Raw genomic sequence first — 16,317 nt, 5'->3', positions numbered from 1 at the left:
GATTTTGTTGGGATATCATTATTATATCTTATTTACTTTAATGCACCTATATACTTGGTAAAGGGTGGAAGGCTCGGCCTTATGCCTAGTGTTTTGTTCCACTCTTGCTGCCTTAGTTTCCGTCATACCGGTGTTATGTTCCTTGATTTTGCGTTCCTTACGCGGTTGGGTGTTATGGGAACCCCTTGACAGTTCGACTTGAATAAAACTCCTCCAGCAAGGCCCAACCTTCGTTTTACCAGTTACCTCACCACCACCTATACTTTTCCCTTGGGAGTCACGCTCTCGAGGGTCATCTTTATTTTAACCCCCCCCCCCCGGGCCAGTGCTTCTCTAAGTGTTGGTCCGAACCAGATCCACTTGCGGCGCCACCTCGGGGAAACTTGAGGGCTGGTTTTAGCTGTACGTAATGTTCATCCGGTGTTGCCCTGAGAACGAGATATGTGCAGCTCCTATCAGGATGTCGGTGCATCAGGCGGTCTTGCTGGTCTTGTTTTACCATTGTCGAAATGTCTTGTAACCGGGATTCCGAGTCTGATCGGGTCTTCCTAGGAGAAGGAATATACTTCGTTGACCGTGAGAGCTTGTGATGGACTAAGTTGAGACACCCCTGCAGGGTTTGAACTTTCGAAAGTCGTGCCCGCGGTTATGTGGCAGATGAGAATTTGTTAATGTCCGGTTGTAGAGAACTTGACACTTAACTTAATTAAAATGCATCAACCGCGTGTGTAGCCGTGATGGCCTCTTTCCGGCGGAGTCCGGGAAATGAACATGGCTTTGGAGTTATGTTTGAACATAAGTAGTTTTAGGATCACTTCTAGCTTCTCGACCGTTGCGTTGCTTCTCTTCTCGCTCTTATTTGCGTAAGTTAGCCACCATATATGCTTAGTGCTTGCTGCAGCTCCACCTCACTACCTTTTCCTACCCATAAGCTTAAATAGTCTTGATCGCGAGGGTGTGAGATTGCTGAGTCCTCGTGACTCACCGATACTTCCAAACAGTTGCATGTGCCGATGATACCAGTGCAGATGACGCAACTGAGCTCAAGTGGGAGCTCGATGAAGATCGTGTTCGTTGTGTTGTTTCGTTTCTAGTTGATCAGTAGTGGAGCCCAGTTGGGACGATCGGGGATCTAGCAATTGGGGTTGTCTTCTTTTATTTTGGTTCCGTAGTCGGACCTTGTTTGTATTCTGGTTGATGTATGTTTAACTTGTATTTGTGTGAAGTGGCGATTGTAAGCCGACTCTTTATCCCTTTCTTATTCAGTACATGGGATGTGTAAAGATTATCCCTCTTGCGACATGCCTACCATGCGGCTATGCCTCTAAGTCATGCCCCGACCCGTGGAAGATATAGCCACATTGTGGGTGTTACACATTTGAAACTTTAATCTTGGTTGTGTAGGCACTTCTGAATGTTTGGAAGTTACGTGTCCAATATGCTCTCGGTTTGTATTTAGCTCATGGGTCTCTAAGATTCCAATTAAGGCATGACTTTTTTATACAACAATTACAGAGGAGAAGGTCGTCCCATTTCCTTTAGTAGATACAATGGATGACACAACAGAGGTAACTAGCATTTCTTTCGATCATCTAGGTGCCTCAAAAATGCTTCCGAAATTTCAATGCTTTGGAGCAAACTCATGTTCCTTCATTTTGCTTGCAGGGTTGAGGACTTGAAGTGGATCTTCACCAATCATTTTATCATATGCTTTGACAATCATTGGGGAAGTTGGATTGCAAAACTGCGGGCTTTTCTGTTGACGATATGACATCTTAATCCTTCCTTTTTGTTACTAATAATTGTTGTTTAGGTTTACAAGATCTAACAGGCTACCACAGATTAATTAAGTAGGATGTTGGAGGTTAGTTAGGGTCATGATGCACGTCCTTCCTACGAACCTAGGAATAGTCATACATGTTTGTTAGAGCATCTTCAGCCGAGCCCCCAACACGCCCTTCCCGGGCGATTTTTTCGCGCCGACGCGTGAAAAACGGCTCAGCCGCGTCCCCAGAAGCCCAATTTTTGCCGGCTCAGGCCGAATTCGGCGCCGGTGGACCCATGTCGAACCCGGCGCGCTGGGGGCGCTCGGGGACGTCGGGCGAAATGGTTTTGGCGCAAAAGAGCCGCGGGCCCACCGAATCAGCGACACTCGCCTCGTCGTCCTGCGAAAGCCTCGGTTTCCCACAGGGAATCAATGCCAAGGCTGCCGCCGGTCAGCCTTCCATTGTTTCCTCACGGGCCAGCTATAAAAAGCGTCCCCCCCCCCCCCGTCGTTGGCCACAGACGTCGTGCTCTTTGTCTCTCTCTTCGCCGCCGACGAACCTCTCTGTCTCTCTCTCTCTGCCGCCGACGAACCTCTCCTCTCTCCCAGCCCTATCAACGACAATGTGCGAGCGGTTCCCCGGCGATGGAGCGGCGGCCAACGGCTTCGGCCGCCGCTCGTTGCAAACGTGGGAGGCGCACCTGCTTTTCGAGGCCAAAGTTCCGGCGCCTCCAGACATGTGCATTGGGCCGACAGGATGGAGGCTCTGCGTCGAAGGCGTCCCCATCCCCCCTGCCAGAAGTCGTCGCGCGCCCAGATTACTTCGCCGGCGAGGTCGACCGCGTTCGGTCGTCGCTAACCGAGGAGCAGCGCGCCTCCCCGCAGTACGCCACCCACAACCACGAGGCATGGGCGGCATACTTCCAGCGCCGTCAGGAGCAACGCCTCGCCTCCACCAACGGAGCGCCGGTGGTGGCGGGCGGCCGGTGGAACAGCGAGGGCCGACGCCTGTGGTGGTCCGTCCTCGACCGGACGCTCCACGAGGTTCACGCGCACCTCGAGGGCGGCAACAACCCGCCGCTCACATACCCTCGAGGGACCGACCGTCGCTCCGGTGTCCCGCCGCGGCGCCGGGCAATGGATGCCAAGGAGGTTTGTCTCTGGTGCGTTGTCCTCGTCCCGTTCCTCCTCCCGCTCCTCTTCCCACTCCTCCCGCTCTCCGGCAATGTTCGGCGTCAAGGCCGAGCCCGCAGCGGAGACCTCGCTCGGTCGGCGCACCCGCTCGGCCGGCATCGTCATCAATGAAGGCGGCCACCCCTCGTCCTCGGCTCCTCCCTGACTCGTCAAGCCGAAGACAGAGCCAGGGCTCCCCGTCGTGAAGACGGAGCCCGGGTCGCCAGCGGCGTCAAGGAGGAGGCGCTCGACGATGAAGCGGCCCTCAAATGAGCGCGCGACAACTGGGTGCAAACGAAGAGGGAGCGCCGGTGCGCCGTGCTCGCGCGGTTCGAAGCTCGCCGCCGTGGTCGGGACGAGGGAGGGATCGTCGTCCTCGACGTCAGCGACAACGACGACGACACGCCACCATCGCCTGTCCGCCATGGAGACGCCGGGCAGGCGTCCAGCAGTGGCGGCCGCGCCATCAAGAAGGAGAAGGCTGCCGACGACGACGACGAGGACGGCGGCGACGTCGGCGACTTCGCCGCGTTGATCGAGTTCTTCGCCCCGTAGATTAGTTTTTTTTAATAATTTATGTAAAACGCCGAACATGTTTAATATGAATATCAAATTTGCCGAATTTTAGTCGAACTTCGCCGAATTCAGCTTTTTTAAAATAAAATAAAAACGCGTCCGGGGCAACCCTGGGGCAAGCGGCTAGGAACCCGCTCGCCCCCGTGCCGATTTAAGCGTCGGCTCGCCCCTAGGGGGCGCGTAAAATCGCCGCCTGGGGGGCCAACGGCTGAAGATGCTCTTAGAAATGCAGATTCTGGTTTTCATTAGAATCACAATATTGTTTTATTGCCGGTGGTGACACAGAGTTTACATTTTGAGATGTAGGTTTTGCTTCCGGTGACACCCTAGGAATTTTCTTTTAAATTTGAATTTAAAATCAAACACTTGTTAATTTTACACTCATTTACATATTTATGTTAGTGTAACTGTCTCACCCACTGATGCAGAGCTCCCAGCCTTCTCAGCCTGGCATTGGCACATCAATAAGGGCTTCAAAGAGGAGGTACAACCTATTATCTGCTGAAATGATCTGGATCAAGTGGATGTCGGCGTGGCACTGGACCTATGCTTCAAGTGGCAGCGACGACACCGTTCTGGAAGAAGTGGGGGCGGTGGGCCACGCCCGTGCCGTCGCTGACACTCCAGCTGCACGGTGCCAGCTGGGAGTCGCTGACGCTCCACTTGAACAGCATGGGCTGGGAGTTGTCGTGTGGTAACTACGTGTTCGAGACGCGATGATCACATTTCATTGAAAAAACGTTGCTTCAGTTCAATACCACTAACACGTGAGTGTGTTTCACCTGATCCATAATACAAGGTCTACCTTTGTAGAAAACACTATAACGACGTTGTGAGCTTGTCACATTGTGCCGGCACAAAGGGCAACACGTTCCTGAAGCTGATAAAAGGGGCTGCTGGATGGGCGTACCCTACCTGACACCGCTTAGTCACACAAAAATCGATGTGTGCATTGGTATAAAAAATAGGAAAGAGAAAGGGTGCGTCCCACCCGGCACCGCCGAGCTTCTGCTCAAGTGGCGCGCCTCAACCGCTAGTCAGTATATATGAGGCTATGGATTTAGTTAGTTTACTCCGTAACAACAGATAGAAGACATGTTAATGAAATAAATGTGACTAATTTTCATGTAAAAAACATTAAATGACTAGAGCTAACTGTTGAAAACAAACAAGCAGGGCAGTTTTTTTCTATGCCAAGTCTTTACCTAGAGGTACTACTATAAATCTCAGTTAAAAATCTAAGACTCTTGTACCTCGAAAAAAGTCACCCGAATGTTGCATTATGAACTTATCATAGACCACAACATTTTGCATCTGAAAAGTGGTTTGGGCATACAGCTGCAACCGTCGATCAGGCAAGCTGCAAACCACTTGTGAAAAAAGCTACATACCAACTAAACAGAAAAGGCTACAACATGCGGACATTTCAGCTACAAGCAGAAGTTTGTGGCCCGGCAATCGCTACAACCGACGAGTGGGGAAAGATACAACCCACAGATCAAAATGTTACAACCGGCAAACGAAGAAGCTCCGATGGTCACGGAGCAAAATCTGCAGTGTGCACCATGGCATTGAAACCAAGGTCACGGCAAGCTGCCGTTGTCACAACCTAACATATATATGAGAACAAAAAGACCGTAGTTCATGGAGGAACAAAAATCCCTAAACCCAATCCCAAATCCCTAGCCACCATAAACATCAAATCCACCACCCTCCCTCGACCCGCGGGAACACCACCCCGTCCCCGGTCCGCGCCGGCCCAGAGAAACACCAACGACCACCCTACACCATAACCCTAACGCCAATGGGGGAGGGGGAGACAAACAACGAAAGGGAGAGCACGAGGGAAGAGTACCATCGGGGGGAGGGGGAGGGCATAGGTCGCCGGGGAACCGAGATCCGTCCTGGGCCGCCGCCGCCGCTCCTGACCTCCGGGCGCCAATGACCCTGTCACCCGCCGATCGCCGAACACAACCACCCTGTCTCCTCGCAACGAAATGCCCCGTGCACGCTTCAAAAAAAATATGGGTCTGATAACACATCGCACAGGCAGCGTCCTTGGATCTCTTGAGATCCAACGTGCTGGACACAATGACCCTGTTGCCCGCCGATCGCCGAACACAACCGCCCTGTCTCCTCACAACAAAATAACCCGTGCACGCTTCAAAAAAAACATGGGTCTGATAACACATTGCGCAGGCGGCGTCCTTGGATCTCTTGAGATCCAACATGCTCCAGCGCAACGGTTCGGCCGGTTTAAACCGACCAGATACGGAGCAGAAACGATCATCCAACAAGCAGAAACGATCATCCAACAAGGACAAGGTGAAGATGCGTTGGGCCAGGGGGCTAGTGCCAACCAGTAGTGGCGACTGATGCCAGGGGGCTAGTGCCAGCCAGTAGTGGCGACTGATGCCAGCGTCACTTCAGCAGGCACAAGCAAATCATTTTCCAAAATTAAACAAGCAGCACCTAGGACAAACAGAAATCCACAAATATATCATTTTTCAATCTCAATATTTAAACAAATATAAAGAGTACAATGTTGAAATCCATAGTTAAATCTATTTGAGTAAAACTAGACACTTCCAGGTCTGAAGCACCAAGCACATACAGAAACCAGAAACAAGCAGCATTCCAACTAAGAAGCAACAAAGCCATCGCTCAGCGAAAGAGCAGCCAGCTGATCAGCTGGAACATTGGTCTGCTGCTGCTGAGCACTGCGGAGAACCTCCATAGCTTCAGCGACCTTAGACTTCAGAGCATCAGGTGACTCAATTAGATGAAGAACCTCAGTCTGGTCCATCTCCAGAAGCATACCGGTAACCTTGGCAGCCTGGTCATGCTCCAGCTGATCAACAAGTGGATACAAGCTTTCACCAAGCATCTGCACAAATTACAAGTTATTGTCCGAGTTCATAATGCCTTATCACTTGATGCGGAGAAGGCAATAAAAAAAACTAACCAATCGTTGCTGCTCCGGCGGAGAGTTAGCAAGTGCAGATGCTAATGCTCCACTAGAAACTTGCTGCGGTGCTCCAGTGTCACCAGGAGTCATCCTTCCCATCTCATACAGCGATGGCCCCATAGCTCCAACACCACGGAATGCAGCATCAGGCATGCCACGGCCAGACGCATAACGGTAACCACCACGGCCACCCCTCGGAACCATCTGCAGCGAAAAATGTTTAACTCAGCTGTTCAGGCATGGAGGCAGAAAATAAAGGCCACATTCCTTTGGAAGGAAAGGAAGAACTATTACCTGCTGATGACCCATTGGCATTGGCTGTTGCATTCCACCAGCACCTGCGCGCCTTCCAGATGGGCGTTGTGGTTGCTGACCTTGCTGCACCATTGGCATGACGAAATTTGGCATTGGAGCAACACCAGGTCTCATTCCAGGAATCATATGTTGCTGGAAACCAAATCCAGGCTACAGAAAGAGAGCATATTAAAAATTATCATCCAAGTGAGAATGAATGAAATAACAGAATATTTGCAACATGAATGAAATTTTCTTAAGCATAAGTTAATTCATTATATCGCCAGTCGGGGACCTCCTATGAATCCAATGACAGTCGGGGACGGTCGGCTGGCCCTGTTTTGGGAGGATCGCTGGATTAATGGGAAGTTGCCTGATTTTTCACCAGGTCGCCGGGGAACCGAGATCCGTCCTGGGCCGCTAATCTTATATATTTACTAACGACTAGATAGTATTAGAATGGATTCCTTGTGTTCCACGCCCTGATGAAGCACCTACCTTCGGTGGTGCAGCTACTATGGGCCTCCTCCGGCGCAGGTTAGCGGTGCCCCACATGAAATCACACCACAAAATAAAGTAGGCTTTTGATTGATTATTATTATTTTATATCTGATGATACGATATATGCTGTTTTCGTTATTTATAGGAACCAAGGGGCTAGTAACATCACATTCCATGCTGTGAGCAAAAGGACAAGTCCACAGTAAAATTACCTCAACACTGATCAGTGAACCTATGAAGCAACCAGAAACCAAAAAATATGTTGCCAATAATATGAAGGAGGTGTCTACGGACTGAAGCATCACTTGGCTGGGACAAGGTTTTAATGTCGAGCCTTGCGAAAAAGTTCCGGATGATGTTCGAAAAAAAATTCTCAAAAATCTGGGGATCCAAGCAGAAAAAAAAATGATGCAAAGAAGAGGAAGTTTAACATAGAAATGGAACAATGATGTTCGAAGGAATACTCCTGCTGAGAACAATGAAGATGAAGCTGGGACAAATCAATTCACTAACAAGCACAAGAGCTCAAACAAAAGTGAACCGATTTTACAAAAAAGAAGAGTGAGAAGAGGTTTGTGCTCAAATTTGTCGGGTCTTCAATAACAATCCTATCTCATTTAATGTTGTCAAGGATCCAGAATGGATAAAGATGACTGGAATGATTGGAAACTTCGGCAAAGGTTTTAAATCTCCATCATATCATGAAGTGAGGGTAAAATCTCTCAAGCTGGAGGTTGAGAGAACAATGAATTTGCTCTCTGAATTCAAAGAAGAGTGGAAGAGGACAGGATGTACAATTATGTCTGATGGCTGGACAGATAAAAAGAAAAAGTCCATATGCAACTTTTTAGTGAACAGCCCAAAAGGTGCAGTCTTTCTTGCCTCAGTCGATAATTCTAACATTTCTAAGATAGCCAACCAAGTATTTAAAATTTTTGTTGATACTGTTGAGGAAGTAAGATAAGATAATGTTGTTCAAGATGTAACACATAATGGCGCTAACCATATGGCAGCTGGTGAATTGTTGATGTAAAAAAGAGAAGAAAAAATGGACTCCATGTGCAGCTCATTGTATTGATTTAATTCTTAGGATTTTGAGAAGATTACGATGCATCAGACAACAATTACAAAGGGCCAAAAAATTACTACTTACATTTATTCTAGAACAATGGTTCTTACTTGGTTGAGAGAATTCACAGGAGGGCAGGATTTAATTAGGCCAGCAGTGACAAAATTTGCTACTGCCTTTTTAACTTTGGGTTGTTTGCATGAGCACAAGGGCGCAGTGATCAATATGTTCACTTCAACAAAGTGGAGTAGTAGCAGATTTAATTCTGCGTAAGGGACGATTTTTGAAGAAATTGTTCTGGATAGCAGTGGGTTTTGGCCTAATGTTGCCTCATGTCTCAAGGCTGCACTCCCAATTACAAAATGGTGGGTTCGGACAAGAAGCCAGTAATGCCGCTGATGTATGATGAGATGGATCATGCAAAAGATAAATAAAACAAAATTTTAACAATGTCAAGAAAAGGTATGTTACTATACTGACTCCGTAACTCATAAATGTGGCTTCAAGATATGCTATATTAACCTTGTTTTAGTTAACTTTGACCATTTGAAATTTTATTTTGATCAGCTACACACCAATACTTAATACTCCCTCCATTCCATATTAGTTGTCGCTGATTTAGTACAACTTTGTACTGAATCAGAATCAGCGACAACTAATATGGAACAGAGGGAGTATCATCAATGAAAGATGGCGTACACAGCTCCATATATCTCTGCATGCTTGAAAAGATGGTTCCTGATTTAGATGAAAGAGTTAAGATAGAACTGCAGATTGATTCATTCAGGATGCCGGGGGCCTATTTGGAATGCAATGGCTATTATGACAATTACTAAAAAAAAGCCAGCTTATTGGTGGGACTCGCCAGGAGATGATTGCCCAGAGTTGCAGAGGTTTGCAATTAGAGTTCTTAGCTTAACTTCTAGTTCGTCAGGTTGTGAACGGAACTGGAGTGCATTTGAGCAAGTAAGAATCAATGTCATGTGTTCTCTAGGAAATATTATATAACACGTGTAGCAATGCTAAGTTCTCAAACTTGTGTAGGTTCACTCAAAGAGAAGAAATCGTCTGCACCAAGATAAGATAATTGATTTAGTCCTTGTCATGTACAACTGATGAGCAGACTGCAGAAGACAAAGACAAGTTGTGGAATATGACATTGACGATGTCTCTTCTGATGATGAATGCATAACTGAAAAAGAAGAACATGACCTTCCTCCACAAAAGGACTGGTTGCATTCTTTTAATAGCATTGCTCGTAGTGAAGCTGCTATGGACAAAGAAGATGAAAGTGACATTGAAAATGATGTAGAAAATATTGTTAGTCGCCTAGCTGAAGCATGTATGAGAAGTTCTTTTGATGAAGCAAGTTAATTATTCTTGTTCCTTTTACATCGTTACTGACTATTATTTTGGAATTTTTGTAGGAGATGGTGATCTTGGGTTAGATCAAGATCTTGATGCATATAATTATGACGATACTGACTGTGAACACAACAATGTCAACGACGAACGTGGTCTTGGCGGCAACAATTCAGGACCTTCCTCATACTGTGTTGGGAGTTCTAGTACTGCAGTACCACCCATGAACGAGTACAAGGATATCAATAGACGACTCGTACTAAAGTTGTCTTCTATTTCTAGTACGTTAAACCTTTGTTGCTCAAAAACTTGGATTGGATGCCCTTTGTTAGCTTTTGGACATGTCAGTATGCCACTTTTAATTTGATGTTCAGAACATGTTGGTACATATTTTTCCTTAACGTGTATGTCAATCTCATATAGACAACATATTCATGTAGAAGGACTGACACTAATTAATCAAAATAGGTTCTAACTGGTCACATAAACACTCATGCAACCATTTAAACAAATGGGAAATTACAAAAAAGTAACTTTTTAAAGCAGGTAGAATCTTAGGACCTATGCCAATTCTATGATTTGCGATTCTATGGGAACACCTACGATCCGATTGAGGATCACAATTTTGACAACCTTGGTTGAAACTTTAAATCTCAAACATAAAAAACACTATTGTGAATAATAAATAATTACAATCCAACAGTAAGTATAGCTAAAAAGTTAATTAATCACTACTGACCAACCTAGGGCCACTTTGATTCAGAGGATTTTCATAGTATTTTTGGAGGATTAAAGTCCTTAAAAAAATTCCTTCATTGGTCGTTCCATTCGTATGATTTTTTCCCAAGGAATCATTTGTACTACATTCCATAGGAAATCTAGCATCCGCTCTTAACATCTTGGAAAAAAACTTTTGTTTCTCCCATGATGCAATAAAGAAAATAAAATCATGTAGGATTCGAATGGGCAAGACATTCCAATGCTATGGTTTCCCTACCCTGAGAATAGGCCCTAAAATAATGTAGTTTAGGATTTGCTGCACCACAGCCACATTATGTAAAAAAATGTGAGAACTCCTCCAGCAAGTTGATAACCAACAATCTGGCATCATTTTCCTTGTACTCCTACAACATTATTCCCTTTGGATATCAAAAATAGCCAACAGTTGATAACCAACAATCTGGCATCATTTTCCAAATATGCAGTTGTCCATCATAACATATCTACTTACTTCGCTCCCTAATTTCATTCAAGAGATCCTGAGGAGAAGAATTGGGTTTCCACCAAGCTGAAACAATATGCGGATGGTTCTAGTAAACCAAAACTATAGATTTTAGCTATTTGGCTTCCTAATTCCTTATTTTAACAAAAGAAGATTTAGTTAAAATTGGAAATCAACTTTTTTGTATCTTTTGCATGTAAGACCAGAAAATTGAAAAGACACGAAGCTATCACACGATAAAGTGTTTCAAAACAAAAACAATGCTTCAATAGTACAAAATTCAAAATGACAAGGAACCAGCATCACCAATTAAAAATCCTAGAAGTGAAACAGAGATTTCTGAATCAGAATAACTCATTGTGTCACTGCCAATTTCAGAAACCATTAAATCCCTACTTTGTAGGAAATCTGGAATAGCCCCTAACGTTAAAATCAGGCTTCAAATTTGCCAAAGATAGCATTATCGTATCACTGGTGAATCTCAAATCATACCATAGAAGAGACAAAAAATTAAATACGGTGAGATAGACAAACTAGATGTCCTGTTAAATTGTCATGGTGCATACTATGTAAGATGCTAGCTAAGCCACTCATATGCACACGGAAAAAAGATTGCTCTACTGACATACCTGTGGGTTAACAAAAGCTGGAGGTGGTTGGCCATAGAATAGCTGTTGGCCCATTCCAGAAACACCAGGGGGGTACATGGGCATGCGCGGAGCAACGGGCGGTGGCATCACAGGACGCATTTGTGAAAACTGCGCCTGAAACGTCAATGAGAAAATGACAGGACATTTTAGAGCGAAAATAACATCCAGCGTGCATATGTTCAATTAGACAGTAGAACAGACTAAATATTATGATTCTTGACAAGTGATACATTCCATGACACATGTCACATAACTTTGGAAGTAATTCATATACAAGACCATTACCTGCAGCCTGGCTCTTCTTTCTTCCTTGCGTTGCGCAAGTGCTACGTAAAGAGGCTTACCGCCAACCATTTTACCATTCATTGCCACAAGCTACAAGTACAACAAGATATATTAGTAGAACTTTTCTCTAGGCAATCTTTAAATTGGATTTTTCAGATGTCAACTTACAGCTCGTGAAGCATCTTCGGAAGATTTAAATGCAACAAAACCAGATCCTTTGTTGACCCCATTCGAATCCCGCATAACCTATGGCATGATTTCAATTAGCAGCAGCAAAGTATATGCATAATAATAATGTGCAGAACAAATTAGGGACAAGAAGTGAACCTTGCAAGAAGTTATAGTGCCAAATTCGGCAAAAAGTTCTTTTAATTTCTCATCGTCATCAACACTACTATCCAAGTTTTTCAAATACAAGTTAGTGCCTTGGTTCCTGTCAGCTGTCTCTTTATTGCTTTTCTCAAAATTTTCCTTCAATTGCATCTCCCTTTCAGACTTCTTCTGAGCTCTACCAACATATAATTCCTTATCATCAAATTTCTTGCCATTCAAATCCTCAACAGCACGTGCAGCATCATCCGGATTTTCAAAGTTCACGAATCCAAAGCATCTGGATTTACCATCATCGGCTCGCACTACAATAACACTAGTTATAGGTCCAAAATTACCAAACAATTCTCTCAGATTATCTTCGGTGGTAGATTCTGATAGATTCTTTACATAGACATTATTGAACTTGGGACTGCCAAAAACATTTTCCCTTTCCTGTTTACGAACAAAAGGCCCAACATAAACCTTTTTGTCATTCAAAAGCATCCCATTGAGCTCATTGATGGCATTCTGTGCTGATTCGTCCTGCTCATACTGAACAAAACCATAACCCTTGGATTCTCCAGATATTTCTGTAGCAACTTTGCATGAAAGAATGTTTCCAAAGGCAGAAAATGTGTCATAGAGCGCTTTGTTATCTATTGACTTGTCAAGATTCTGTGAACAATGAAAGAAGCATTGGTAAGCAAAATAGTTTGTTGTGGAAATCAAAGAAGAAAAGCATTGACAACTAGTAATACCTTGATAAATATATTTGCAGCACCACTTTTACGTGAGCTGGGGTCACGGTTAGAATACATTATCCTTATAGGCTTCCCATTAACAGGAGTGAAGTTCAGCATTTCCAATGCCCTTGCAGCTGCAAGCAATTATAGTTAAGGAACAAATAGACAGCGTCTATAAAATAGAAAGATTCAGTACACAAGAAATTAAGACCAGTTTATAAGCAGTAAGTTTGACATGATAAAGCAATTAGGGGTGCGTTTGGTTGCCTCGTTATCCCTCTATGGGATAGGGATAGCCATTTTTTTAAGGATGTCAGGTGTTTGCTTCATGGACAAGGAGGGATACGGGCAGCCAGATTCGTGGAATATTCTCAAAAATCTCAGCTCCGCAGATCCGTGAAAAAGTGGCGGATGTAGCCATCCCTGCGTCCGAATCGTTTTCTTCGCCCCGCCTCCCCTGTCAGACACCGAACCCCTCTTATCCTTTCACCCCTTTCCAGATCTCTCTTTTCGTGGGCGGCGACGGTGGCGACTGCAGATCGACGCATCGAGGTAGTCCGGTGATCTGCTTGTGTCCCTCTTCTCCTTGGCAAAGCGCCGCATGCCAGGCAGAGGAGGTAGCGCTGGTGGAGTTGGCTGGCAGATCGGGGCGCGGGCGCGGATGTCGGGCATAGCGAGCAGCGGATGCGACTTGTGGAGCAGAGCACGCAGGAGTGGCTGCCGGAGCGGAGAGCCCGTGTGCGGCGGCAGAGTGTGGCATGCGTGCGTGCATGCAGGCACAACAAGGTATGCTGTGCATCCGTGGTGGACAAGTGAGGTGTTCGTGAGTGCCTTTCTATTCCAATCTCAGATTTTCTTGTTGGTTTTCTGCTGCAGGAGCTTCAAGAAAATAGGGGACTACACGAGCTGATGCATAATACTTTCCTCCTTGATTTTCTTCAATGGATATCCTCAACATTTCATCCTTCAAACCAAACATGATCTGGGTTATGCTCACTTACCCAACCAAACAGAAAAAATGGCTATCCCTAGCCAGTTGGTTGGGGATACCCATATCCATTTATCTTGTCCCTTGAACCAAACACATCCTAGAGCATCATATATCTCCAATCATGTTTAGGACTTGCTAAACCATGTTATGCCAAATCAGAAAACTATAAAACCATGTATGTTTCTGCATAAATGTCTGTTCAAAACAGCACTGCTAGTTTGCCCAACACAGAATGAATTGCAAATACTGTTCGGTGCAAACGAAAATTCTAAATGTATATCACAGAAATTTGCCCGGATTCTGCATGTTACTGCCAACGAAATAGATTTGAATAGTTTGAACTTACTAGCGCTACTAGCTAACTGCATAGACTAGCACCTATATCAAAATAACTGACTTATCCTCATTTAGTCACTACTGAATCTACATTCTCTTAAAAATTTAAGGGAGAGGCTCCACTGTCACTGTATATCCCCGATGCATAAAGGGGTCAAGCATGAAGCCATGACCATAAGCATATAAACACTATTTGTACTAAATCAACTTCAAAGACATTACAAGCAGGCCAATCACGGGATTTGACCAACAGATGACAGGCAGGAACAGACATACCATCGGCAGGGCTGCTGAAGTTGACGTACGCGTAGCCTAGGGACATCCTGGTGTTGACGTCCCGGCACACGCGCACAGACACCACCGAGCCGACCTGGCTGAAGACGTCAAAGAGCTGCGCGTCCTGCACACTCACGTCCAGATCCCCCACGTACAGGGAAGTCGCCGGGAAAGCCGCAGCAGTTGCTGGTGCGGCTGCTGCCGCAGCCCCAGCCGCCGGAGACGCGCCGCCCTCCGTCGCGCCAGCCGCTGGCGCTGCCGACGCCTGAACCTGCGCCGCCATCATCAACAGGGTAGGAGAGATAATAGATAAGCGGATCCGACCGAAGGATAGGTTCCTGATGATTTTTTTCAAGATTTTTGGGGGTAATTTTGCGGATTTTTTTGGGTTTTCTAGGGTTTGGTAGGAATGGGAGGGAGAGGGTTTCGCTCCCAACTACGGCGCTCAAGGGCCCAGGCGGCGGCTGGAGGGGGACGGCAATAAGAAGGTGGAAGAGGGGGGGTGTGGGGATCGGAGATGCCGTGATGACGGTTGGATTCGTGAGGTGGCGCTCGGAGTGGGATTGACGGGTCGGATGAGGAGGAGGTCAGAGTCAAAAGCAGATGGCGTAAAGTTCTCTTCTCAGCAGTCGCCCTGTAAACCCTAAAAAAAAAAAAATCGCCCTGTTTTTTTTTAGCAAAAAACAATCGCCCTGTTTGGGCTTTTGCTTCTCCTTTTGCAGCTTTTCCACTTTGGCCAAAAAAATCATGCTCCAGATTATTTTGCATCAGTTAGGCCCTGTTTGTTTAGGCTTTTGCAGCTTTTCCACTTTGGCCAAAAAGTCATTCTCACATAGGCCATGCTCCGGGTTATTTTGCATTCGTTAGACTACTTTTATTTAAGGATAACATCAGTCGTGCCCTGTTTGTTTGGGCTTTTGCTTCTATTTTTACAGTTTTTTTACTTTGATCAAAAAATTATAAAAACTTCTAAATAGGAGCCATAAAAGCACCCGAAGCATGGCTCACCTGAGAATGGACGAACAAGTTTTTTTTAAGGGGAAATGGACGAACAAGTGTTTGCTGCTTAGCATGGTTCATCCCAATGTCGAGCCCGTTCTTTCCCCGATCCACCAGAACCCGATGGACCTCACTCCACACCCAAAGAGATCTAACCTAGCTGCCACCCCTTACCCCACTTTCCTCTCGCAACCATGACAACCATGGTGGCCGGACAACTCACCAGAAAAAAATCCCTAACCTAGCTCCTACCCGTACCCCTCTTTCCTCTCACAACCATGGCGAACATGGTGGTCGAACAATGCATGTATGTTCGTGTGTTGCCTAGGCCCTAGCACGTGGCCACCGCCCCTACTAGCCTGCTACTCCTTCGTCTGCCACCATCTCTTCTCCATGCATTCTCCTCCCTTCTGATATGGAGCATCACACATTCATCCCCATGGACCTACCATCGTCACTACAAGCACCAGGTGGACCGATGACAACAGTAGACGTGCGAGAGCGATCGAGACCGAGGTGACATCTCTTGATACGGAGCATCCCAAGGTCATCCCCATGGACCTACCATCATCTCACCAAGTGCCTAGCGGACCCATGACACAAGCACGTGCAAGAGCTCTCGAAACCGAGGTGACATATCTCCTCTCACATTTCCACTTCGATGCACATGAGACATGGCTACTACCTCAAACAGAGACATTGTGCATACTCAGGTACCAAGGAGCTAGCCATGGAGAAGCTAAGGAGCAAGAAGGATCGGGAGCGGAAGATATGCGTGAAGACGGAGAAGAAATC

General features: G+C 45.9%; 1 protein-coding gene and 1 pseudogene across 1 annotated transcript; one reads left to right on the top strand and one right to left on the bottom strand.

The window, feature by feature from the left end:
* Positions 1 to 6,002: 6,002 nt before the first annotated feature.
* Positions 6,003 to 15,003, bottom strand: LOC125521104 (polyadenylate-binding protein 2). The gene is made up of 9 exons (XM_048686153.2): positions 14,524 to 15,003; positions 12,936 to 13,054; positions 12,193 to 12,852; positions 12,034 to 12,111; positions 11,866 to 11,955; positions 11,560 to 11,694; positions 6,777 to 6,947; positions 6,480 to 6,686; positions 6,003 to 6,401 (listed from the first exon to the last, which is right to left on the bottom strand). Exons 1-9 carry the CDS (start codon positions 14,807 to 14,809, stop codon positions 6,156 to 6,158), a joined length of 1,992 nt encoding a protein of 663 aa, XP_048542110.1. The 5' UTR covers positions 14,810 to 15,003; the 3' UTR covers positions 6,003 to 6,155.
* LOC147959613 (uncharacterized) lies at positions 7,262 to 8,953 on the top strand (annotated as a pseudogene).
* Positions 15,004 to 16,317: the final 1,314 nt, after the last annotated feature.

Source organism: Triticum urartu, chromosome 7A, assembly GCF_056163025.1.
Source record: "Triticum urartu cultivar PI428250 chromosome 7A, HENAU_Tu73, whole genome shotgun sequence".
Lineage (NCBI taxonomy): Eukaryota > Viridiplantae > Streptophyta > Magnoliopsida > Poales > Poaceae > Triticum > Triticum urartu.
The sequence above is the reverse complement of the archived record's forward strand: the minus strand, read 5'-3'. Positions and strand labels throughout refer to the sequence as shown.